Raw genomic sequence first — 25,913 nt, 5'->3', positions numbered from 1 at the left:
CTGACTCATATCTAATATTTCCTATTTAAACAGTTTTGCAAAAAGCACTACATAAGTCCCTTTATAAAGTTACTGTTGAAGACGATGGACATGTATCAGTCTCTAAGTACAGATAGCAATGCTTTAGAGCCCACATTATTTGTTCTGCAAGAGAAAATGATCTTAAATTCATTGTAATTTAAGAAATCAGCTTTTAATAACACATTTTATGCAAGAAGCAAAGCAGTTCTTAGCTTTTAAAAGAAAGGAAAGACGCTTTGGGAAACCCTTAGGAAAAGACCCAAGAATTTAGAGATACTAAAATATACATTCAAATCCAACACTGTCATTAACAAACTGGGTGACCTTGGACAGACTCTTTATGTTTTCTGAGCAAATGCAAAACCGGAAATAAGATGACCTCAAACTTCTAAGACTTAAAAGTGCTACTTAATCCTATTCGTTTCTTTTAGAAGCCATGCATGCTTTATCGCTCCCTTTTTAACTTCCATTCTCTGAAGAATAACATCTTAGAAGCTAATAAGCATTAATATTTCAGGCGCGTCATGTATAGCTGGCATTTAAAGACTATATATTTCCCTAGCAATATTGATACTATCCTGTTATTAGGACTCTGGACAGTAATATGTAAGTTTGAAATGAATGAAAATACTGGCAGTTTGATGAGTTCTCAGCTGAGGAGAAAAAAATACCAAAAGTGTATTATGTTAGCAAATAAGCCAAAGAGTGCTATCTTTAATGAAAGAAGTTTGTTTCTAAGCAGAGACAATGTTCTCATTGTCACGTATTTGGGTCTTGGGGGGAAAGTACACAGATGGTGTTCCATCCGGAAGCTATTACATATTGATATGGTCAGGGAGCAGGGCCTGAGGGCCAGGTACATAAAAAGAATTGGATAACTTCTGCTCAAACTTCTCATGGAATTTAGGTCTCACAACCTTAGCACACGTTTCAGAAATCTCTGGCATGTAACATTAATTAACACAAGATTTCCAGTCCAACCACATTTTCACTAGCTGAGAGTTACACTAATATATATATATATATATATATATATATATATATATATATATATATATAAAATACTTCAAAAACTCATGTTTTAAATATTTAGTTGGACAGTGGAGTGATTAGGCATATGAGGTACTTACTCTTACCTTAATGCATACAACAATGGTTCGCAGTGAAAACATACTACCAAAATGCACACAGCATTTCTGTTATTTCTTCCCCAAGGCAGGTGTGTGCATTTTAACACATCAAAGTCGTTTTAGAGTTTGTGGGTCTTATTTTAGTGAACAGCTCCATTGATACACATGAGACAAAGATAAATCTAACAAGTCTCCCCCCCCCGCTGCCCTCCCTCTCTCTCACACACATACACACACAGATACACACACACAAGGAATATATGATAAATAGAAACATCTTCATTATTTACATATGAGTAAGATATTACAAGGCTTTCTGATTCTCTAGAGCAAACTATATTTCTCAGTATACATAAAAGAAAGCCAAAGGGCATATAAAACCACCAGTTAATGACAATCTTTAGAGTAAGACTAGAAAATTCATCCAAGCAGAACATTCCAGAATTCTAACTATACTAATAAAGACAGAGTGGCTGGAGGGAAGTGGTTCACCCTTCAAACAAACCCATGCTTCTCCTTCTGGTCACCCCCATCTTGAATTATTTGGAACAAAGGAAATATTCTAAAACTAATGGAATTTTCCCTAGCTGATGGTTGTAACCAGCGAGTACCTTTTACAATAATTTCCTTTTAGAAAACTAAAAGGGTGCTTTGGACATTGTAGAAAGCCTAAAGGAAGAGTAAAAGCATTCAAAGCACTGAGAAAGGAAGAAACAGGTCACTTTTTAAAAAATGAATGAAATCACACTTCAGATTGTTCATTAGCAACACTGCCTGGCAGAAGACAGTGGACCAGGGTCTGCACAGTCAGCTGCAGAAAGAGGCCAGCCCAGAATCCAATACCCAGCCAATTTCCCTCCACGAGATAAAGATTTCAGATCTTCATGGAATCAGAAATTTTATTAGATACTCTTAGAAAGGTGCGTGTGAAAATGTTTGAACAGAATGAGATAATCTGACAGCCACGCCTCAAATTCAAAAGAATTATAGGGAAGGAAGGAGAGTGATCAGGGCCTGCCCAAACACTGGCTGAGATCAAAGCCAGCCAGAAGCCCAGGACATGTTTCTAGGAAAGACAAACACAGATTACAGTTGTCCTCTGGACAGTGAGTCTAACACCCAACCAGACATAGTGCTCCCAACCCCAAATGTACACGCCCCCTCGTCTCCATCCTGATCTCCTCTGCCCTGCATCTTGATCTGTGACTTGGGAGGGAAAGCCATAGGTTTGTGGGCTTGTCAGGTTCTCTTTGCTTCCCTTTGGTGAGATAAGAGAACAAAGCTGTGGAGGGAAGCAGTGATGGAAGGTGTTGCTTACTTGGCTTGCACACTGATGCTCAGGGTGTCACAGTGACTGTAGTCTTCAGAGCAGCCCCAGGACTCGGCCTCCCTCTTTCCCAGAGCAGAGCTCCTGCCCAGTTCTGACCACAGCTCCCATTTATTCCATCCCACCCTAAGACTAATAAAGGCCCCCTTCCCTCCAAAGGGAATCCCTGGATCACCATGCCATCTTTCACTCTTTCCAAACTCCTACCTAATTCTATCACCTGGGAGCTATTACTTACTTTAAATATGGCAGTGCCTTCTTAGTGAACCCTAGATGATGAGACTTCCTTAACAAATATTTAATAACTAATTTTTGATAGCCCGAAATAAAGTTAAAAGGTAAAATATATCATCTACAGTGACATTTTTAAAAATATAAATAAATAATATTAACTGGAATAGGAATAAACAATAAAAAACACTTGGACTTCAGCATGTAAATGCTTACACGTAACTGGTCTCAGAGACTAAATAAACTATGCGCACTCGCCTATGTAAGTAATGGAGAAGTCCAGTGCAGAAACAGTAGGTCATATTTTACTAAATATTGTCAACACTATTCTTTATTTTTGACATGTTGAAATAAGGGCTAAATAGGTTTTATATATACCCATAAAATCAAGGAGAAGCTGACAGGTGGAAATGAAGGCTGACACATGCATCCTGCACTGGGGAAACAAATAACCCAAAGGCCACTGCTGCTGGGGACACTGTTTTCCAAAGTAGGGAGTGATTCTGGAGAAAGTCCCTAACAAAATCCAATTCAATGTTCTCTCAATTTACCTGGGGAGAGTTTGCATGTCTAAAAATATTGCTATTTATTAAAATATGAAAAAGGTATCCTGCATCTGATAAATATTTTAGAGCCAATTATAAGCAAGCTTTAACAAGGCTGCTAAATATTGAAACATCATGCAGGATAAAACAGAACTCCTCACTGGGTTTTGCAGTGTTTCCAGCACACCTACTTCTGCCTATTCGTAACTAGGAATCACAGAGGAAGAATCACTGTCACGATTTTTATTATTATTTATTTTGTGGTGAAATGTTTGCTGGAGTGTATAATCATCCATCCTTGCTGCAAAATCCACTGACTTACACCAACTTAAGGTGGTAGAGAAAGGGATAAGCTAAGTAAAGAAGAAAAAACAGTAAAATCTATAATAAATGTACACAAAAAAGAAATGCAGCCAGCTGCTGGTCAAGGTGTCAAATGCCTTTAATCCCAGTACCTGAGGGACATAAGGAGGTGGAAACCTTTGAGCTCAAGGCCAATCTAGGATATATAGGAAGTTCCAGGAGAGCCAGTGCTATCTACAGAGACCCTGCATCAAAAAAAAAATCAAAAAATGAACAAAGAATAAAAATATATAAGATCAATAGAGATGCACTCAAGAATGTTGTCTGGCTGTGCAGTAGAAAAGAGTTGTTTCTGATAATGCACAATGAATTGAGTCATTTTAATTTGTAGAATCACATCTAAGTGTGGAGATCTTATTGATGGCTCTGGAACAGGGGCAATTAAACCTTGTGAAACTATTTTCTTCAGATGCAGGTGTTTTGACAACTGTTTCAAGCTGGTACATGTTTATCCTGATAGGGCAAATGCCTATAATACACCTAATTTTGTGTCTATAAACACATATGTGCACACACACACACACACACTGAAAGTAAATCCCTACTGCTAAAAATGGCAGGTATATCAGACAAAGATCCCAGAAGTTCCTGATCTTGAACTAACCTGAAAGCCCCTGCTCACACTCCCAAGACTATTTCTGGTGGTACTTAGAAAACACCATAAAAACTTACAAGGGAGAGAACTAGCCAATAACCCTACCCAGCTATGACACTTATAAACTACAACAACTACCATGGCTCCATAATCCTAAGAGTGCAGCAGTAACACAAACTTGGTGGTAACTAGCTGTTTTCTAATTGAATTTAAGACTCTGCTTATAAGACGGAAACAATCCATGGCAAATACTGGTACATTACAGAAAGCCAAAACCAATCAAAATGCAGAGTTGTGGGACCCAGTCCCAATGGATACATCATGCAGAACACTCCCAGGGCTTAGGTTCAGGGAAAATTCAAGAAGAGAGGGCAGAAAAATGATAGGAGTCAAAAGATCAGGAAGTTTGCTATGAGACTGTATCTCCTAGTAATATCACAAGATTCACCCATAAACTCTCACCAACATGAATGGCTAAGCATGTGCTAGACAAAGACCGCAATGCTAGACATGCCGAAGTGGATGAGGAAAATTCATGAGGTCTCAGCCCTACATAAACAACTACAGGCAACTAAGGAATGCTGACAGTGGTAGAAATATCTTCTTCAGGGAACAGCATGTAAATTGATTATCCATTACCAAATGGTCATCCCTGAGACCATAAACACTGGTATCAGTATACAGACTGAGTGGGTGGCATTTAAACATATATATATATATATATATATATATATGTGTGTGTGTGTGTGTGTGTGTGTATAAATATATTTATATATATATAGGTAGATAGATAGATATAAAATAACAATTAATGAAAAAGAAGAATATGAATGTAAAAGAAAACAAAGAGGGGTATACTAGGGTTGTGGAGGGAGGAGAGTCAAAGAAGAAATGATATATTTATATTACAGTTTCAAAAATGAAATAAACAAACATCCTCATCATTTTCCTCGTCAATGAGAATGGTAGCTATGACTCCAGAAACAATATCTAGGTCTCCAGACATGGAAGGGATGAGCGAAGGAACGATGCTAACCATATCACCATTCTGTCTCCTAATGCAAAACTAGTATGACATGACCGACTATAGCTGCAAGAGAAGTTGTAACAGTAATTATCTTCCTTGGGACTTGAAACACTGTACCAAGAAAGGAGGAGATTAATTTTAAAACAAAAACATAACATTGTGAGCAGAAAGAATGAACATCATGTTATTGGGGTAAAGAAAAGAAATAAAGTATATTATTAAAATTATAAAACTTTGCAATTTAGATAACAGATCAAGTCTAACAAACATCTAAAATGAAAATTCACTTAAATCCATGTAGACAGAGCAGTCACTTAGGCTTTCTCAGACTAAAGACTTAGCTGGGTGATGTTATTCCTCTACAAAGTTGGCAGAGACCCAAGCTCCTTCTACCTTGTTTCCTTAAAACTCTAACAGTTACGGTCGCTTCAATGAACCAAAGCAAGCTGGGGAGGAAAAGGTTTATTTGGCCTACACTTCCACATCATAGTCCATCATTGAAGAAAGCCAAGACAGGAACTCAAACAGGGCTGGAACCGTGAAGCAGCAGTGAATTCAGATGCCACAGGGGAGTGATACTTAGTGGTCCGTTCCCCCTTGGCTTACTGAAACAGCTTTCTTATAGAACTCGAGACCAGCAACCTAGGGGTGGCCCCACTTCCGATGGTCTGGACCCTCCCCTACTGATCACTAATTAAGAAAATAACTTATGGCTGGATTTTATGGAAGACTGCCATGGAAACTTACAAGAAGAGGAGACACCAAGTAGGAAATGGCACTCTGATTCAGGGAACAGTGCTACATGCAAATCACACTTATTAATATCCCATTTTCACAAACTTCAGTAGTCATCATCTTCATTATCATTGTTGTTAAAGTCTCCTCCTCCTCTTCATCCTTACTTCTCCTTGTCCTCTTCATTCTACTCTCCCCTCTCCCTTTCTTCCCCCCTCCTTCTCTCTTCTCCTTCCTAGTTTGAAGAATAGGAGTGAATATGGGATCCTGACAAATTTCAAGTCCATGGTTGACACATCTTTGGGTAGATACTTTCTTTTTGGTTTTTTGTTTGTTTTTTGGGTTGGGGTTTTTTTTGGTACCTATTTCCTATTTTTTATTGGATATTTTATGTATTTACATTTCAATTGTTATCCCCTTTCCTGGTTTCCCTACTGGGGTCCCCTTCTCCCATCCCCTGTACCCCTGCTTCCATAAGTGTGTTCCCCCTCCTACCCACACACTCTCACCTCATCGCTCTGACATTCCCCTGTACTGGGGAGTCTGGGATGATAATTTCTTAAGAGAAATCTCAGTAGTCTCTAACCCAGAAGTTCTCTACCTGTGGATCACAACCCATCTGGGAGTCTCATATCAGATTTTTACATTATGATTCATAACAAGAGCAAAATGACAGTTATGAAGTAGCAACAAAATAAATTTATGGTTGGGGCCCCTACACATGAGGAACTGCGTTAAAGGGTCACAGCATTAGGAAGGTTGAGAACTACTATTCTAACCTATCTTCCGCATCCTGTCGGAGCTGAAATATTGCCTCTGTGACTTCTCACTGATACTCATGGTCTCAAGGTTCCATTTTCATATGGGAAAAATAATAAAGCCACACTTAGTGTTCCCAAAACTGTGTTTTCAATTCATATCTTCTACAGAAAGCCATGTTCAGCCTCATTGCACTGACGGGAAGGAACAAGAAGACGGGAAATAACAGTCCTCAGTCAAACTGCCATATACCCAACTAAAATTATAGTGCTTATAAGAAAGAACTGACTAGCAAAGCCAAAATTGTAGGCAATATCCTAAAAAAGGGAGAGGGGAGACCAGACGTTTCTATTAGTAAGCTAAAATCTCACCCTCACCCTTCTACAGCAAACAATGGAAACAAGAAACAGCTTGTGTAAATTTTTGAAGAGTTTTCTAGAAGAACTAAAAAAACACAAGGCTGGGGAAATAACTATCTGCAAACAAGATCCAAGATTGATCTGACCTCAACACATACATGGACACACAGGAACACACACACAAAAGAGAGAGGTGGGAACCGAGTCAGAGAAGGACAAGGGTATAAGTAAGTATTAAAATGGAAGGAGTGAGACCCGGGACTTCTGTTTTCTATTTTCTATGTTCTACAATGCTCAGATTTCTAAGTGTATTTATTTTAATAAATATAAGATTTTAGCAGAGATAATAACAGTACAATGCTACCTCCATTACTCGTGGATTTTGTAAACATAAATAATGTTTAATAAATATTCCGTCATATTCTGTATCTCTTTACTCCTGCTCTACTTAAATGAAACTAGTTTATTCTTACCCACTAGAACAGGCTAACTTCAATTTCTTGTACTTGGCACACACCCCTAGCTCCAGCCCCAAATTATTCCACAGAGAGGTCCAGTCCATTCTCACGGTAAATCAGTTGAGAGGCTGAATGTCATTTCCATTGTCCCAGTCAAAAACCTTCCAAGAGTTCACCCTGGCACTTAAATCCCTAACATCTGCCACAGCCACATGTCCCTATCATTTTCCGGGATCCCTCTGTAGTTCTTCACAAGAAAAGCATGTTTATTCTACCAGAAAGCATTTTGCACTTGCTGTTAGTACAATCTTAGCTACTCTCCTTGTCTTCTCCCACCTCTAAGTAGCTCAGTTCTTCACTTCATTCAAATCCTTTTCAGCAGCTACTTGCTCTCCTATGAGGCTCTTCCTGATTTTCCCACATGACATAGTAACTGGTAGCAAATCCTCTCACATCACTATCTTGCTAATATACATGCACACAAACATATGTCAACTCCTTCATCACCTGTACTAGATTATCAGCTACCAAGAACATCTCTACAGCAGTATCTACAATGATGTTTACCACAGAATAGCTGTTTAAATAATGCCTTTAAATGTTTTTATTAAAATCAAAGTATCTTTGGGATGTGGATATAGCTCTTTGGATAAAGCACTTGCCACAAAAGATAAAGACTGAAGTTCAGAACCCCACAGCCCACATAAATGGCAGCAAGGGGTGTCAAGCCACCTGTAATTGCAGAGCTTGGAAGTAGAGTCTAGGGATCCCTAGTGACAAGCTGGGTAATTAAACTAGCTGTATGAGTGAGACCAGGCTTAAGTGAGATATCCTGCCTTAACATGTAACATCAAAAGCAAATGAGGAAGACCCTAGCATCAACCTCTGGCCTTTGAACACGAACACATAAATGCGGTTGAATTTTTTCCTAAATGTAACGTATAATAAAGTGTTAAAGAGAAAACTCTGTAAAGTTCTGCTCTATGCCATGTACTAACCCTCTATGCTTTCCAGAAAATATTTCATGGAATCTTCACAGCATCCCACTGAACTAAAATATATTATAAGCGGTTTTACTCAGGCTAATATACATTTGAAGATTTCCATAACATCTAATCTGTATTTGCCTTTTAAAAAATCACAACTGGAAGGAAAACAGCTAAACCTAATGACTTTACATGAACATCAAAGATTTGTTCTTGCCAGGATACTTGATGTTCTTCATCTAGATTAAACCACACTTGAAATCTATGTTACTGTTAATTTTTAATTCACTATTATAAAACAAAAACACGAAATATATATATGTAAGCATACACATTAATATTTATGTAGCACCCCTCCCCAAGGAATCCTTTACAAAGCCAAAACTTAGCTGTTAGGTGGCAGTGCTACTATCTGAAACCTCAAGGTGTTTGTCACTTAAAGAAAGGAAGCAGACTCAGTGTGTCAAACACACCATTTAGGAATAGTAGCATATCAAAGGGTGGATTATTTATGAAGACGAAATTGAGTCGCTCAGGTCAACATTTGTAGTTTCACCTTTACAGCCATTAATCCAGGTAATACTTCCAATCCCTAGTTCACCTGATTTCTCTACAATACCTGACGACTCTGTCTTTAGCTTCCTCTGTCAAACAGATTTTTCATTTCTGTGACCCAGAGAATTGAACTTTTCTTCTTCTGTATCTGGCTATTCCTTTTTCAATTTCCTTTGCCATGCTGGCCATCTAGTCTATTTTAAATCCCCCAAAACATTAACGCCAGTCATTAAAATCTTGTCCTTCCTAAGGTACCTTTCCTCGGGCTATCTCACTCCAGTGCCCTATTATCAATTACCAAATACATGACAACTCTTTAATTCTCTACTCAAATTTCTCCCTTGAACAATAAAAATTGACTTTTTGTTTTGTTGTTTCTGTTGTGGTGGTGGTTTGGTTTTCTCTAGCAATATTTCTCTGTGTCGTCCTGGCTGTTCTAGAACTCACTCCGTAGTCCAGATTGGCCTCGAATTTACAGAGATCCACCTACCTCTGCCTCGTGAGTGCTGGGATTAAAGGCGTGTGCCACCACTACCGGACAACAATTGACTTCTTGACATCTATTTGAAAAACCATAAACTTGATAACTCCCCAACTGGACATTAGCTTCTTGTAATAATCATTTTCATATCCAGTACTATTTCCCTCTTTAATAAATGTAGACATTAAAAGTGAAGGGGAAAAAAAAAGTCAAAGCCTAGGATTCTCAGATTTAACAATAAAAGTTTATGGAAATTCTGGTGTAAAACACTTGAGACATATAACCTTAAGTCTGAACAATTACTTAAATATTTGAGACTATTTGTCATTTTATGAGTATACTGTAAGATATAAAATTTTTAATTACCTTAATTTTTAAATAGATTATTTCTTAGAAATGTAAAAAAATCTCTTTGCGATTACAAAACATTACCTCATTTCCCACATAGATTTCCTCCCTTCAAAACCTCCCATCTACCCTTCACTGTTTCCACTACATGGGATTTTTCACCGTTGTTACATAAATACATAACACACATACATGCATGCATATGCACATGCATACATACATACATACATACATACATACATACATACTTTATATAGATACAATCTGCTCAGTCTGTATAAAGCTACACGTATATATGTTTTCAGGGCCAACCACTGGATGTTGGATAAGGAACTGGAGTGCTCTTCCCTACAGTAGACTCTTTCCCCACCCTTCTCAGCATGCCTCTAGTTTCTGTCTAAAGTTGAAGCCCCATGGGATTTCAGCATCCATGTTAGCACAGCTAATGTTATTGTCCTTGTTTGGTTCCTGTTTTGGCAAGTATGTTGGTAAGACTTTATGGGTGTAGCTCCTGACATTCTTAGGAGACAGAGTCTCACAGCACACTCCTTGTTCCTCTGGCTCTTAAGAAGATTTAAACTGGGGGGAAAAAAAGAAAAAAAAGAAAAAAAAAAAAAAAAACCTCTTTACATAAAACCGGTAAAGGGAGTCTGGACTTAGTGAAACCACAGATAAGAGACTAAGAATCAGCTTGAATCTCACCCCTCCCCCTTCCCGGTCCAGAACACACGAAATCCTCCTGATCCAGAAAGCAGGGGCTGATAATGTTGTAGGCTATGGCTGCCGTCTTACATTTAGAATTCTTTCCGATGATATTCAGCATTTTTTAAACCTTTTTAACTGGAGCAGTACTTTTAGCTTTAGACTTTTTTTTTCTTTTTGCAGAGAGCTAAATTTAAGACTTGTGTCTTTAAATAAAATTTGGAATCTGTTTCTCTAAAATTGAAGTAGTAAGAATATAGGTTTTGGGGTAGCAGAATGCCTTTTAGCCACCTTCCATATAAATAATTCCAAGTTGATAGAAACTCACTTTGTCTCTGTCTCTCTGTCTCTGTCTCTCTCTCTGTCTCTCTGTCTGTGTGTGTGTGTCTGTGTGTGTGTGTTGAATGGAGGATAAACTATTGATAGAGTTATAACCCCGTTTCAAAGGAATAGTTGCTAACTTTATAAACTTAAACCAAAACTAGAGATGTAGCCAAGCATGGTGGCTTATACTAGTAATCTAAGCACTGGCATGGCAGAAACAGGCGGATCCCTAGGGCTCATAGACAACCAGCCCAACGCACTCACAAGTCTCAAGCCAATAAAAGACTGTGTCTTCAACAACAACAACAACAATGTGTAAGTCACTTGAAGAATGACAACTAATGTTGTTCTCTGGCTTGGCTCCACATATACATGCATGTGTGTATACACACCAGCACACACAAAGACACACACAAACCCACACACATGTGCATGCACACACACACATATGTACACACACAAAAATTATACATAGCAAGCTTGTGGGGTCATGACTCAGTGGATAAAGTACTTGCTATACAAACATAAGGACCCTGGTTCACATCCCCAAGTCCCACATAAGAAGCTAATTGTCCTGGCAGGTGTCTCTAGCCCAGTAACCCAACATAGGACATAGGTGTTGGGCAGGGGAGCAAAGGTGGCAGAGACAGGGATGGGCAGATTTACAGGATTCACCATCCAATCAGTCTTGATAAATATTATTTGCTCAGGTCATCACACTCTTTGACAGCATAACATTAAAACTCTATTACAAAAGAGAAAACAAAATTCCTTCAGCCTCTGTAATGCTCAATTTATCCTTCTGACTAGCTAGTTCACAGGAAAGGAAAAACCTGAAATAAGCTTAAATATTTAAATTTAAAATAAGCTTTGTAATGTAACATTTAGACTGATGCCAGACTATACATAGGGGTTGCTGTGGTGTGAATGTGAAATGCACTTGGTTTATGCATTTGAACACATGGTCCCAGCTGGTGGGGGGGGGGAGCGAGCATCACTGGAGGTGGGCTTTGAGGTTTTATCATCTAGTCTTACTTCCTATCCGATGTCGGTTTCATGGCTGTAGACACACTATAACTAGTATCTCCCGCTCCTTACTGCTATGCCTTTTCCCCCATATATTTCTTAAGTTGCAAACAAAGATAAGCTTTCCCTTAAGCCTACATTAGGTCTGCTATTTTGACACATCAATGAACAAAGTATCTAATAAAGAGGTAAAGTCATAACTTTGTTTTCATTATATTATCACAAAGCAGAAGAAAGAATCACACTATTTTATCTCACCTTCCTTCAGTTCCTGCTTTAAAAAAAATAAACAACTATGAGAAACAAGAACAGAAACTGTGGAATGGAACAGATCACTGACTTTTATGAAACATTAGAATCCATGAAGTTGACAGGTATATAAAGAACAGGTATAAATACGTATAAAAAGATCTTGCTAATCTAAAGGGCACTTTGAAGTAGGAACCAGCTCTCTGTGGGTAGCAATAGGGAATGACCCACAATGGATACTGTAAGTTGGTTGATATATCACAGTGAGAACAGAGGCTGAGGTTAAAAAAAAAAAAGGAAAAAAAAACGATTAAGGGTTAACATGGCAAGGTCTGGAAAGCCACCAATGCATACCTATGAAGACTTGTAATTAGGCATTGTATAACCAAACTAGACTGCGAACAGGAAAGCGGGCTCAAGGCTAGGGACAGCAGGCATGTTGTCTCCTCTCCCCTCTCCCCACCAAGTACTTTCCTCCTTGCATATACTACTGGTTCTAATGCAACTAATTGTAACAATTGCAACTGATTTTATGAAAGGGTGGCTTCCAACAAGAAACTCCTGCCTTGGAGACCATTTCAGACCACAGCACAGACAAGGACCTTAATATGGTAAACAAGAAAGACTGCAGCTATGTCTTAGAGGCTGTGATTGAGTTGTTTGTTATGATAAAGCTAATCACAAAAATGAGACAACAGAAAAAGCACAATGCTCAGAACCTAAGACAGCAGCAAGGCTGCAGGGTGATAACACTGACCAAGTGGTTAACCCTTGGCAGAGAGCTGAGGTCAATAACTAACAAAGCTAGAGTCGGTATGGAGAGAGATAGAGGGGTGACTGTCCGGATTGGGTGGGCAGAGAAACAGCACCATCATCTGGTAAGTGGGACAAGGGGACATGCTTATAGCAGGTGGGCTTTCCAGTGGTCCCACTGATGATATCCCAAGGAATTAACCAATCTCAAGGGATTAGCTCAGCACTAAACACCCTAGACACTGGAGTTCAAGGGCATTCTCTTCTCTTGGAAACCTCTTCCACTCTCCAGATTTTCTTTTACTTTTCTTAATTTCTCTTTTTTTTTCTCCTCAACTATCCTCTTCTCTATAACTCTATAAATCGTAATCAAGCTTACTTCTGCTTTGCATACTGCCACAGGAGTCCAGACCTTTAACTTTCATCAACATGAGAAGATGGACTCAGAATCATGGTCCCAGACCTAGCTTCAGGTCTTCTGTGATTATCAGCATCTGACATCCTAGGTCCCTAGGCCATACTCAACTCTCCAACACTCCATCGACCATTATTTTTATTTTGTGTGTGTATTTACTATGTACAAGTTCATGTATATGACTACATGTAAAGGTAACAGCTGATGTCAAGTGTTCGCATCTGATTTGATACAGGACCTTTTAAAACCTTGAGCTTACCAATTTGGCTAGACTGAGAGTGGCAATTCCATTGATCTTCCTGACTCTACCCCTTCGGCAACAGAACCAGGTTTTTTACAGGGCTGCCACGGATGCTGACTCGGGACCTCACGCTTGTGTGTAAGCACCTGACTAACAGAGACATCGCCACCATCCAGTGAAACTTTTCAAAGAAGAAACATGGATTAAGATAATATCGCTTAACTAATTTGCAAGAAAGTAGGGGCTGGAGAGATGGCTCGAAAGTACTAGCTACAGGTTCAATTCCCAGCACCCATAAAGCTGCTCACAACAATCTGCAATTACAGTCCCAAGGGATCCAATGCCCTCTTCTAGTTATTTGCAGACAAAATTCCCAAACTCATAAAAATAAATTTAAAGACAAATAAATAAAGTCCACTTGGCAGGGTCCATCTTTAACCCACCTCAGCACTAGGATGCAGGGGCAGGCCAATCTCTGTGAGTTCAAGGTCAGCCTGAGAGTTCCTGGCCAGCCAAGGCTACATAGTGAGATCCTGCCAAAAGAAGAGGAGGTGGGGGAGGAGGAGAAGTGGAGAGGAGAAGCAAGAGGAGGAGGAAGAGGAGGGAAAGGAGGAGGAGGAGGAAGAGGGGGAGGGAGGAAAAGGAGGAAGAGGGGGAGGAGGGGGACAAGGGAAGACAGGAGGAGGACTATGACTGCTACAGTGATGACAACTGAGAGGAGAGGGAAAGGGAAAGAAAATCAAGAAAGTGGAGAACAAGTCAACTATGCTAACATACTTTGAAATTCTATAAATGATCAATTTTATGAGAATGGACAATTGAATCTAGACCTGATAAAAATCTAAAATGGGTTCTGGATTTGGATAGTATAATGAATAATTCTTTCACCTGCATACATTAGAGCATCTGCACCCCAACAGTGATTGAGAGCACACAAACAGTGGAAGGTCTCCCAGCTAACATCACTGCTTTCCCCCATCTACAGTGATGGCTGTCAAATAGAAAATGACAGATTGTTCTCTTAAGAACTCAAGTATAAAACAACAACAACAACAAAAAAAAGTGTACCAGAGTCGATAAAAATCAAATCTATGCAGGTAAAAATTACCTTGAAATTGCAGATTTCATTTCATAGAAAAATCAAGGCACCTAACATAATCGATGAAACTTTATAGCATTCAGTATAAATTTTTGATGTTTTATTATTAATGTAGTTAAAATTATTTTTTATTTAAAACAAATTTTATTTAAAATAAAAAGTACTTTGTTTAAAAAATAAAAGAGAGCCGGGCGTGGTGGCGCACGCCTTTAGTCCCAGCACTCGGGAGGCAGAGGCAGGCGGATTTCTGAGTTCGAGGCCAGCCTGGTCTACAAAGTGAGTGCCAGGACAGCCAGGGCTACACGGAGAAACCCTGTCTCAAAAAAACAAAAAAAAATAATAATAATAATAAAATAAAATAAAAGAGTATCTTAAAATTTTAACCAGCCCCGGTAAAACACGCAAACCAGTCTCAGTAAAGCCTCAGAAAGCAGGTTAGTAACTAACCCTGGGCACTCTGACCAATACAGTGAGATGGAAGATGGAAGAAGGCCAGCTACTACACAGGACAAAGGCTCCCCCATCAGCAGCAATTTGCCCTGCCAGACAGAAACCTAGAAAGATCAATATTATGAATCAACTGTGTGCCGTCAATATGCACAATCAATGACCAGTTAGAGCATAAAAAATTAAAGGGCTCTCCATTTCTCCATAATTAGATAAATAAATTATAGAGAAATTTGCAGGCTACAATAAGAACAACAAAGTATAAAATGCTCAAAACTAACTATAATTACGAATACAAGGGCTCGGTAAAATCAAAGTATCAAAAGATTCCAAAAACAAAAGGACTGAGGAAATGGAGAACTAGGCTGAGCGCCTCCGTGACTGAATTTAGTGCAAATATTGTTCTCAAACAGGTTTAATTACATTGAGAGTTTAAGATGATAGCACTTCAAATGGAGAATACTCAAGTAATTGACACTATGCTAAATAAGCTACACCCAGTATCTCATTCAATCACAGGAACAGGTGAAGTAGCCAGGGTCCACTGAGATGAAATATGCTAATGAAGTGAATGATAAGGGAAAAGTCAGGAAGGAAGGAAAGAATGCTGAAAGTAAAGAACTTGACCCGGAAGAAGTAAAAAACACTATTAGAAATTAAGATATATAGTAACCATTAATCAAAATTATATGATACAATGAAGAGGAAACAGAAAAAAAAAAAAAAACAAAACCTAGGTTAAGGCATTAAAATAATTAGCCTGGAAAGAGAAATACATACATTTTTGACCATTAACCCAAGAAAGGACTTCCAATTGCTTTATCTTTCAAAATGTGCTCAGAATAATAACTAATGTAAAACTCACATGGTAAGAACCGAATAACTGGTTGACAAACAGCCAGTATGACTAACCACTCTAAGACTTGAGTAATCAAAGGTCGGCCTTGTAATTCAGTGGGTAACTGAGAAATGAGCTATTCAGGAAAATATCAATGAAAGTCTTCCTAAAACAAGCTGAAAGGTTGGCGATAGGAACATCTTGCTCAAAAATGCCATGACAGGGCATGTCAGAACTAGCAGGCCAAACCAAATTCTCAGGAGAAAAAGGAAACATGGGGAAGTGCGTTAGACTGCAGAGGGTGGGGAGTCAGCCTCATAAGCAATCAGAAAGGACCACATTAAACTTCTTCTCAGTAAAATGATTGACAAAAATCACCTTTAAAGCAACCGGGCCCTTGGCCCCAGTCACGTTTCTTGTGTAAAAGTTCGTCACCTACTTGAAGGTTACATAATGGAAACATTCAAATCATAAAATTTATAAAACTTTGTGATAGCATTTCTATCAGCCCAGTGGACCTTTGGATGCTTTTCTGCTTTTCATTCCTGTTGTTGTTGTTGTCCTCTTCATCGTCCCCCCCCAACACCCCCCCCACCTCTCCTGCTGGGAATGGAACCACAAGCCTTACACATGCTAAGCCCACCCAGAGCTACTTCAGCCCTGGAGATGCTTCACAGCATGAGCTGCTTGCAAATGCAAATCAGCTGTTCTCCAACTAATACTTAAAAAAATAATAATAAAATAAAATAAAAAATCCCGGGGGCTTTCATTAACTAACGTACATCTGTTTTCTTAAGTTCAGAAGACAAATTTTATTTTTTACTTTTGAGATTCTAATATAATTACAATATTTCTCCCTTTCCTTTCCTACCTCGAAACCCTCCTATATACACATGCCTGTTCTCCTTCCAATTCATGACCTGCTTTACTAATTGTTATTATATGAATATATATATGTATATATACATATATATATGTGTATGTATATATACATGCATATATATACCATATGTATGTATGTGTGTGTATAAATATATAGAGAGAGAGAAAGAAAGAGAGAGAGAGAGAGAAAGAGAGAGAGAGAGAGAGAGAGAGAGCGAGTATACATCTATACGTTCCTAAGTATAACCTGATCAGTCCATATAACATTAGTTGCATGTATATATGTTTCCAGAGCCGACCATTCAGCACTAGACAGCCAATTGGTGGGCTCCTGCTCCCAGCTTTCCTTTGTTAGAGTTGAGGCCTCTTGGGCTTTTCCTGATCCACTTGGCATGTCCACTGTGTTGTTCTTGTTTAGTTCCTTTTTCAGGCAGTCATGTTGGTGAGACTTTATGTGGCACGTCTTTACCTGCTGGGTGTAGCTTGTTATTACTGGGAGATACCATCTCACAGAAAAACCCCTGATTCTCTGGCTCTTACAGACCTCCTGCCCTCTCTTCTAGAGTGTGCTCTAAGCTTTGGGTGCCAGAGCGTTTTGTAGATGTAGGCACTGGGACTAGGCCCACAACCCTGCATGTTGATAGGTTGTGGTTTTCTGTAGTGGTCTCCATGTGTTCCACAGAGAATATTCCTTAATGAGGAGTGATGACTACCCTTTTCTGTAGATATAAAGACATATGTTAACAGATTTTGTTAAGTAAACTAGTGGTAGCAGATTCTCCTCCAATAACCATGGCTTCACTAGCACCGAGTAGTTAGTAGTTAGTTCCAATACCAGGTATCATATCACTCTTGTTGGGCTGGCCTTAAGCGCATTAAAGAGCTGTTGGTTACCACCAAGGTATGCATACCACTAATACACCATCAGGGACATCATGCCATGCCAGTTATTCATGTGGGTCACTGGTGTCATACTGAGTACAGTTGTTTTGAGAAAACTACATGCATGACTAAAACACACTATATTCTTACTATATTCTTTTGACTAAAACACACTATACTCTTCTTTTTTTCCTTTTTCTTTTCTTTCTTTCTTTTTTTTTTTTTTTTTATAAGACTTTTGTGAAATTGACTCTTCTTTCAAGGAATTGCTTGGTCTGAATCCATCTTTGAGATTTCATGACAATCTTCTTCCCAGTATCACTTGGCAAGGAAAACATCACTTAAGCTTACTTCCCGCCCCTCAGTTCCCAGAGAATTCTGTGTTGGTAGTGATCTACCTATGGTTCCATAATAAATTAAGACTTTTAAAAAGACTAGTAATATTGCACTGATTTCCCATTGGATCAATTGAGAAAATTTTCATACCTTACGTAACTTTATTGTTGGTGTTACCTTTTACTTAAAACAGAACACCCATTTAATCACATAGTGTTCTTATTGATTACAAATCCTTTCCCCTTGCCTAGGGAAAAAAATAAGACATTTTTCCCCTTTAGAATAGTAGATCTCAACTTTGGCTACACACTGAATTCACCTGGGAAGCCTAAAGATACCTTCCCAACCTGAGACTAATTTAATTAGTCTGAAATATCACCTGAATAATGGGATTTTTAAAAAAGCTCTCTGGATGATTATAATAAGCAGCCAAAGATGAGACTTATAGATTTTTCCCTAAGGAGAAAAATATATAAATCTTTAAGTCCATTTTTAAGTCCAGCCTGAGGTTTTTCTTTAATGTGTGGTTTCCAACTGGATCCTCAAAGGACAAGGTATTCCCTGTTATTAACCAAAATACAGTGGCTATAAGAAAAAAATGTTCATAATTTTGAACAACTCCACCATTTGATATGAGACTAGTCTTTCCTCTAAACAATATATCACCTGTGCAATCAAAGTGCCTACCATTTTGCAATCATGTCTTTCACTTATGATTACATATCATGTGAGTATATACCTTCATATTTTCCAATTGAAAAAATAAGTCACAATTAAGTTGGAATTTATATAAGATATGTACAAGAACTCTAGTGGCTTGCCCCAAAGTGTGATTTTTTTTTTCCTTTCAGAATTTCCATATTTCACAACCTGGAAGTCATCTTTCTTAATTATTAAATTTCATTTTTACTTATTTGTTTGTGTGGAGTGGAGATATACATACGTGTGTGTGCACACATGCCAGGGTGGATGTGAAGAGATCCAAAGACAATGGGCAAAGAGTGCCTTCTCTCCTTCCACCAGGTGGGTCTCAGGGATTGAACCTGGGTTGTCAAGCTTGGTGGTAGGTGTCATTGCCTGCTGATCTGTCCAAAGGATCCAGCTTTCTCAATTCTCTTAGGAAAGCCTTTAATGACCATATAGTTTTTCTTTATTTATTTCCTGAGAGTACAAATAAATGGAGCTCTCAAAACAAAACAAAACAGAAAAAAAAAATAAGAAAAGAAAAAAGAAACAGAAGAAGTAAGATTCAGTCAAGATACTTTATTTCACGGTACAAGGAGTCTTAACATATCAAAATAAAGAATGATTTCATTCTTGAAAGAAGGGAAGTCCAATATTGCTTAATCCATTTGAGTGCTCATTAGCACAACTCATTCTACTAAATTAAGTGCTGCTGCTGTTGCTGCTGCTACTGTTGCTGCTGCAGTACCAGGACACCCTGTGGAGGGGTGGATGAATCAGCTAAAGGAATAAGCATTTTTCTCTGAGATACCATTTTTAAGTCCAGCCTGAGGTTTTTCTTTAATGTGTGGTTTCCAACTGGATCCTCAAAGGACAAGGTATTCCCTGTTATTAAAGGCAGCAAACACTGTAACCTATTCCTTTGATATTTGTCCCACACTGTACCAAAGCCCAAGAACACACGGGAGGAATGATGGGGGCTCTTTTAGAACAGCACCAGGTCTGCTGGAAACTACAGGCAAAGAAGCAAGACAGATTGTGGGGGTTCACGGCTGCTTTCCTGTCCCTCCGGTTGGATAATGGCATAGAGAAGGTTTCTTGGAAGTCATTGCTTCTGCGTCAATAGAGACTTCCATTGTCAGAGCTTTCTTCAAAAGGACCCTTACAGGTCTCAAAGCATGTTGAAGGGTAAATGTTCCACAGAAAACTGGAAGACACATACTTTCCTGTTACATCCTCTTTCCTCCGTTCTAGTTCTCACTAAGTCTTTGAGGCATAACTAAACCTGAGACTTGCATGTGTTTACCAGGTTCTATATGCCATGCACTACGCATACTAAGCATACAGTATACTTAAACATAGCATCAGGCCACAACTGTAGTTAAAGGCCCCCAAAGGAAGGCAGGCAACACATCACTCAGGCAAACGGGTGCCAAACAAAAGAAAGATGCCCTCTTGGGACTTGCAACCTTGTCATTCATTTCTAACAAGGCTGACTTTCCTGAGTGCGGGCATCATAAAAGTCATCAGAAGATTAAAAATAAATAAATAACAGAAAGTCAACTGTTTCCAAAAGGAGATAAAAGTGGTCAATTTTTTCAAAGGTTGAATATGCCTATCAAAGAGCCTGGAACTAAAAGTGCTTCAGATTTGGGACTTGGGAAAATTTGCATATATATTACATCGTATCTTGGGGATGGGACTGAAGCATAAATACAAAATGTATTCGTGTTCTCTGCTCACCTTATACACACAACCCAAGAGTAATTGCTGTTACATAGTTACAAACTATGACTTTTCAAATAAAACTAGATAGGAAAGGAGCCACTTATAGACATTTACAAAGTTTTACGATTTTTAAGCATCTCGGCTTCTGGATGCTCAGGTTATGGATGCTTTCCTCAAACTACGAAACTCAAAGGAAAGAAAGGCAAATGTGTATTGTGTACTGTCGCATCCAAAGCTGTATTCCCACCACACACGCTTGCACATCAGTTTTACCTAAGACAGTTCTGCAGCTTCAAAGCATTATTTAGATACATTTCTCAAACACAGACTCCCAAGGACTATGTGAAACAATGAGAGATGATCGTATGAGGAGGTTTATTTCATAAAACGCACTGCGCATCATCTTAGTGGCAATGCACACGGCAACGCATGACCATGCACATATGAATCATGCTGAAAGTCATCAGGTAAAACTTCCATCTTTTATCTCATCTGTTTTTATTTGTAGTTCAAACAAGAGCTGGCCTTTTTCTTAACATGTTATAGTCAATAAAAAGTAACAGAGAAATGACTTAGTACAAACCTCCAGGTCCTGCTTAATGAAGACTATCATGTCTTATAGTTGTGTTCATTGTCAATAGTTATGAATATAGACTTAGAGTACAAATATATCTGTGAAGAGACTTCTCTTCTATGTTGGCCCAAGTGCTCGTCACAGTTTCCCCAACCACGAAGGACCTTCCCCTCTAGGTTCTCAATGCTTTCTAAAAGCCTAATGAGCATTGATCTTATTAAATATATATATATAATTTGCTTCATTTTTTAAATGTGCTTTTCTAGCTATAACATTCATCCCTCCTCTAATCATCTAGAACCACCCAAGGGTTGTGATCATTGTTAGTTCTATAATGATGTAAATACAATCAAAGCAATGAACACGGTGGGATATCACGCAGTGCTTCCTGCTGGAGCCATTCTGTGGTATCTGTTTTGTTATGGTGCACATGCATCCTACATGCAACCCTGCCTATGCCCAGTAAGGCAGTGAGACCACCTGGTACCGACCTCTGTCACAGAAACTAACCCAAGTCTGCTCCCGGGATATTCTGTGAATGCATCAATAATCACTGCAAGCCTAACGAGCATCAGCTGTTAGTCCTCTGTGTGGAAGTGTGCCAGTCAAAAAAAACACAGGTATACATATTTTCACTAAACTGAGTTTAATACTATTTAATGTCTTCAAATAGTAAATGGATGCAACCTCTTATTGGTTTGATGGGCCACATTAGCCACGTGAAAAAACAAAACAAAAACAAAAACAAATCAAAAAACTAAATAAACCCTGTAGTTCAGCTCTGGTTCCTAAAAGCCAAACAGCCCTAACAGTGAAAGCATTTGCCTACAAAACCGAGGCATGGCCTCCAGCTTCAGGCTCCTATCTCTGGGATGAATTTTCTTCAGTTACCGGATGAGGACCCTTTCAGACCTCAATTTCTGATCCTCTGAGTTCTCAATGTTGGGAGAGGTGAGGAAGCGGTTAGAAATCAAATGTTTTGCTGCCTGCCTGACTACCTGAGGCTCCAGAGTAAAAGTATACAATGGATTAGTGATTTTGCAATTATCATGGTACTTTCTTTTTATAAAACCCAACTGTATAATTCAAGACTTAAAGTAAGTTTTGGCATTAATTGTTGGCTTGTGCATCAAATTCACATGAATACAGTTAAATTCCCTTTTTATTTTTCCTAGGGGGAACCCTGGCTGCCAAGAATTGCTCCAGCTCCCTTCAGCAAGAAGTATGTCTTAAAAAAAAAAAAAAAAAAAGTAGAGGATCTTCTGAATGCGATAAACGCTTAGGCTCTTTGTTACAGAGCCTCCCCCATTAAAATATCAATCACTGAAGTTCATCTGATTGGGCTTGAGGCTCTCAAGATTTAAAAACAAAAACTTCTAAGCACTGCAAGTAATCTTGCATAGAACGCGTGCAGTGTTTCTCTCCTCTCCTGAAGTTGGGTTTATTTTAGTAATGTCTGAGTAACATTACATCAACAGTTTCCTCAGTAGCATTGTGAGTACACCTGCTTGCCAACTGAAATAATTTCTAGAGAAACAAACATTCTATTTAAACAGGAAGAGCTAGGAGAACTACATTATTTGTAGAGCCACGGGAGAGTCCCCTTCCCTCACAGACTACAAGTAGGCACAGCAGAAATGAACCAGGAGCCAATGACTTTCTTCAAAGGGAGCCTAAAGGGAGCCTATTCCAAACACAAATAGCCTCTTGATTTTTACCAGATAATGATTTTTACATATTAATATACTGAAATATAAACTAAAATGTCATGTGAAAGGTGAAACTAGATACTGGATGATACTCATATATTTTGTACAGACTCCTACCACAACATAAATATAAAACCCACACTCGGTTTAAGAATGACTACTGAGGTTAGCATCTGCTGAACGGACAGAGTTGTTACAGACTCTACACACGCAGCACATAAGGATGGATGGCCCTGGGTAGGAGTGGAATCCCAGGCTCACCATACACCCCAAGAAACTCACCCTTCCCCTGAAGGGTTGCAGCTTCAGCCATGCCAAGTGGCTCTTACTGGGAAATGCTACCCTGACCCACTTCTCTCAGAGAGCAAGAGGAGACTGCCTGGACTGCATAGGTCTCTATCTGCCCAATGTCCTAGGAGCTAGAAGGTTGGGCTACCTGAAGAGCTTCTGTGATTAGCCTTCAGTAGTAAAGAAATGCCCCCAAAGCACTCAAGAGAATGATCATTCCAGAAGAGCTGCTCGTTTGGATCTGATTTTGTGAAGTTGGGAGGAACGCTTAAGATCTATCCTCTTGGAAAATTTTAAGTATGTCATACAGTATCGTTCACCTCAGGCAAACTCACAGTTGTCCACCTCCCCCTAAACTCAAGGTGTTGCATTCAGTAACTACGCACAGCTTTTTTACATGCCAGACATTTAAGAAAATGAAATATTGAACAAATGTGAATAGGACGGTTTCGGTAGGATGCATGATGAGAAACTGCTTCCTCTGGTCTACAGTTTTATTTTAAAGTCGATTCAAAAGGTTGCCAAATTTCTAAAAGAAAGGTCTCACATGCAGGAGTTACTATTTCAGGACAGTGATGAAGGACTGTACATGTAGGTATGCTCCAGGCAATCCCCAACCGCGCCACAAGCGGAGGGGACTGTTACAGATTTCTTCAGAGCATCTCAGGCTCAGTATGTATTCCATTAAAGGGTTTCCCTGACTATTCAGGGTTTCTATTCTACATATTTACCCAATTAAGGTGATTTAAGTTGTTCCTTTCGTGTATGGTACAGAATATCAGATTTCTGGGGTCCCGTTTTAAAACAACTAAGGTAGACATTTTATCTGACAGAACTTCTGTAAATCTTTAGGGAAGGAGCCATAAGCAAAGCATTAGCTAGTTCTTCATCTGTCATTAACAGTGGACTTCATTAAGCCTGCCATGGCCTAGAATTACTCATAGCCTCTCTGGATGCATAGCTTCCTCGGTGTTTGCATGTCATGCCCTGATTGTTTGGCCACACAGAAAACTTAGCAATATAACTTTGCTTTTAATTCACCAAGAAAATGTCTAGTCCCTTGCCCTAGTGGAGATTTCTCTGTTACAGGAAAGTATTCGTGCTCCACCTGCTTCAGCTAGCTACACACTCAGTCTGTCTTAAGGGCAAAGCCCAGCTCATACACCCCACAGCAGCCCAAATTAAAGTTGTTGCGAGTTGTATTCTAACCCTGTCCCAACCTAATCTGCCCAGGTGTAATTACTGCAGGACCTGCAAGGTGGGATCAGCTGATCAGTCCATGTCTTGGGGATGGTGAGGTGCGGCTGCCAGCTCCTGCCAGTTCAGGCCAGCTCTGGTTAGCTCCGGCTGGGGTTAAAGACCTAAGCACTCCAACCTGTCCCAGACACCCCTCAAAGACCTACTAAAATAGTGTCCAGCCCTTCGCAGAAGGACGGCAGCAGGTGCCCCTGAACTCTCCCAGGAGAAAGCCCCCGGGGGCGGGAGGATGAGGGGGGTAAGTGGCCGCAGGAGGCTCCCAGTCCCGCCGCCACTCACCTTCTGCTGCCTCCGGGCCATGTCGGTGGGCTGCTTGGCGTTGAATGGGTACGCGATGCACCTCACCACGAAGACGTAGAGCTGCAGGCGGATGCGCCGCTCCTGCTCCTCGTCCAGCTGCAGCTCGGGCTCATTTCGCCCCTCGCTGAGTACCGAGGGGCTCGGGCTCACGGGTCTGGCCGCTCCGCCGCCGCTACCACCACCGGAGCGTCCCGGCGCGTCCCGCCGCCCTTCCCGAGCCGCGGCCGGCGGCGCTCGCTGGGAGCCGCCCGGCGCCACCAGCACCTCGCGGCTCTCCTCCTCCAGCCCCTCGTCCGACTCCTCCTCGCTGGAAGACGGGTCGAGCATGGTGCTGGCTGGGACGCCTGGGCTCGGCCCGCGATCCCTGGGGCTTCTCGCCGAGCGCAGCTGTCCCCGCGGGTTCGCGGGAGCCTAGGTCGGTACGCAGCGGCCGCAGAACGAAAGGGAAAGTGGCCCGGGCTTTCCGGACACCTCGAGTTCGGCGCCCGAGTGTTTGCCGCGGCCAGGACGCGGGGCGGGCAAGCGGAGCGGCGGGAGGCGAGAGGCGGAGTTAGCGCGGGGGCGCTCGGGGCGCCCGGGGACCGCGCGCCCAGCCTCGGGCGTCCAGCCCGCGCGCGCGCCCAGCCCCGCCGCCGACCCCCGCCGCCGGCGCAGGTGAGGAACCTGTGGCGCCTCCCGAGCAACACGTGGAACGGAATGTCGAGGAGCGGACGCGGGGACGCGAAGTGCGCGTGCGCGCGCCGCCGCGCCCGCCACCGCCTGGACCGGGCGGCGGGTGTGCCGGGCGCCCCGGAGCGCGCAGTTTGCAGAGGGCGGGTGATGCCGAGCCCAGACCAGCACAGACGACCCCGGGCCACCAAGTACCCAGTAGTCCTGCAGGCTTTCTGTAAGGGTGGCGGCGGGATAGGGACGGGGAACAAACACAGTCTCCAAGAGAGAGCTCCGGACAGTGCTGGGACCTGATTTGTGAAACCTGAGTGCTGAAAAGTGGGACCGGCTGCCTTCCCCTCGAAGTATTATTCTTTCTAGGAGACTTGAAAAAAGTCTCTCTCCCTTCTTCGTTGTAGTGGGACACTCTCCAAGAAGTCCAAATTGCAATCCTCACAGCACGGGCATTAAAAGGAAAGTTGGCGCAGCGGCCGGTCTGGTCCGGGGTGGGGTGGGGTCTTTTAAACTGGTAGGTATTCCTGTTGTTTCCTGCAAACCAGCGAGCAAATTAGATTTTACGTTTGAAAATTGAAACTCTGACAAACACAGCT

General features: G+C 40.6%; 1 protein-coding gene across 10 annotated transcripts in view; it reads right to left on the bottom strand.

Annotated features, from left to right (window-relative positions):
* Window positions 1-25,321, bottom strand: part of Cadps2 (calcium dependent secretion activator 2) — a 558,168-nt gene extending 532,847 nt beyond the window's left edge. For 5 of the 10 annotated variants that reach the window (XM_029478702.2, XM_021164381.3, XM_029478706.2 and 2 more), the window contains exon 1: window positions 24,634-25,311. In XM_029478702.2, coding sequence (XP_029334562.1) covers window positions 24,634-24,981 — 348 coding nt within the window. In that variant the 5' untranslated portion in view covers window positions 24,982-25,311. Of the gene's footprint in view, window positions 1-24,633 lie in introns of all 10 variants that reach the window. The other 5 variants (XM_029478700.2, XM_085840790.1, XM_085840789.1 and 2 more) reach the window with 3 other exon arrangements.
* Window positions 25,322-25,913: the final 592 nt, after the last annotated feature.

Source organism: Mus caroli, unplaced genomic scaffold, assembly GCF_978045245.1.
Source record: "Mus caroli unplaced genomic scaffold, Mus_caroli_1 scaffold_7, whole genome shotgun sequence".
Lineage (NCBI taxonomy): Eukaryota > Metazoa > Chordata > Mammalia > Rodentia > Muridae > Mus > Mus caroli.
Note: the sequence above shows the minus strand (reverse complement) of the source record. Positions and strands in the feature narration are given on the sequence as shown.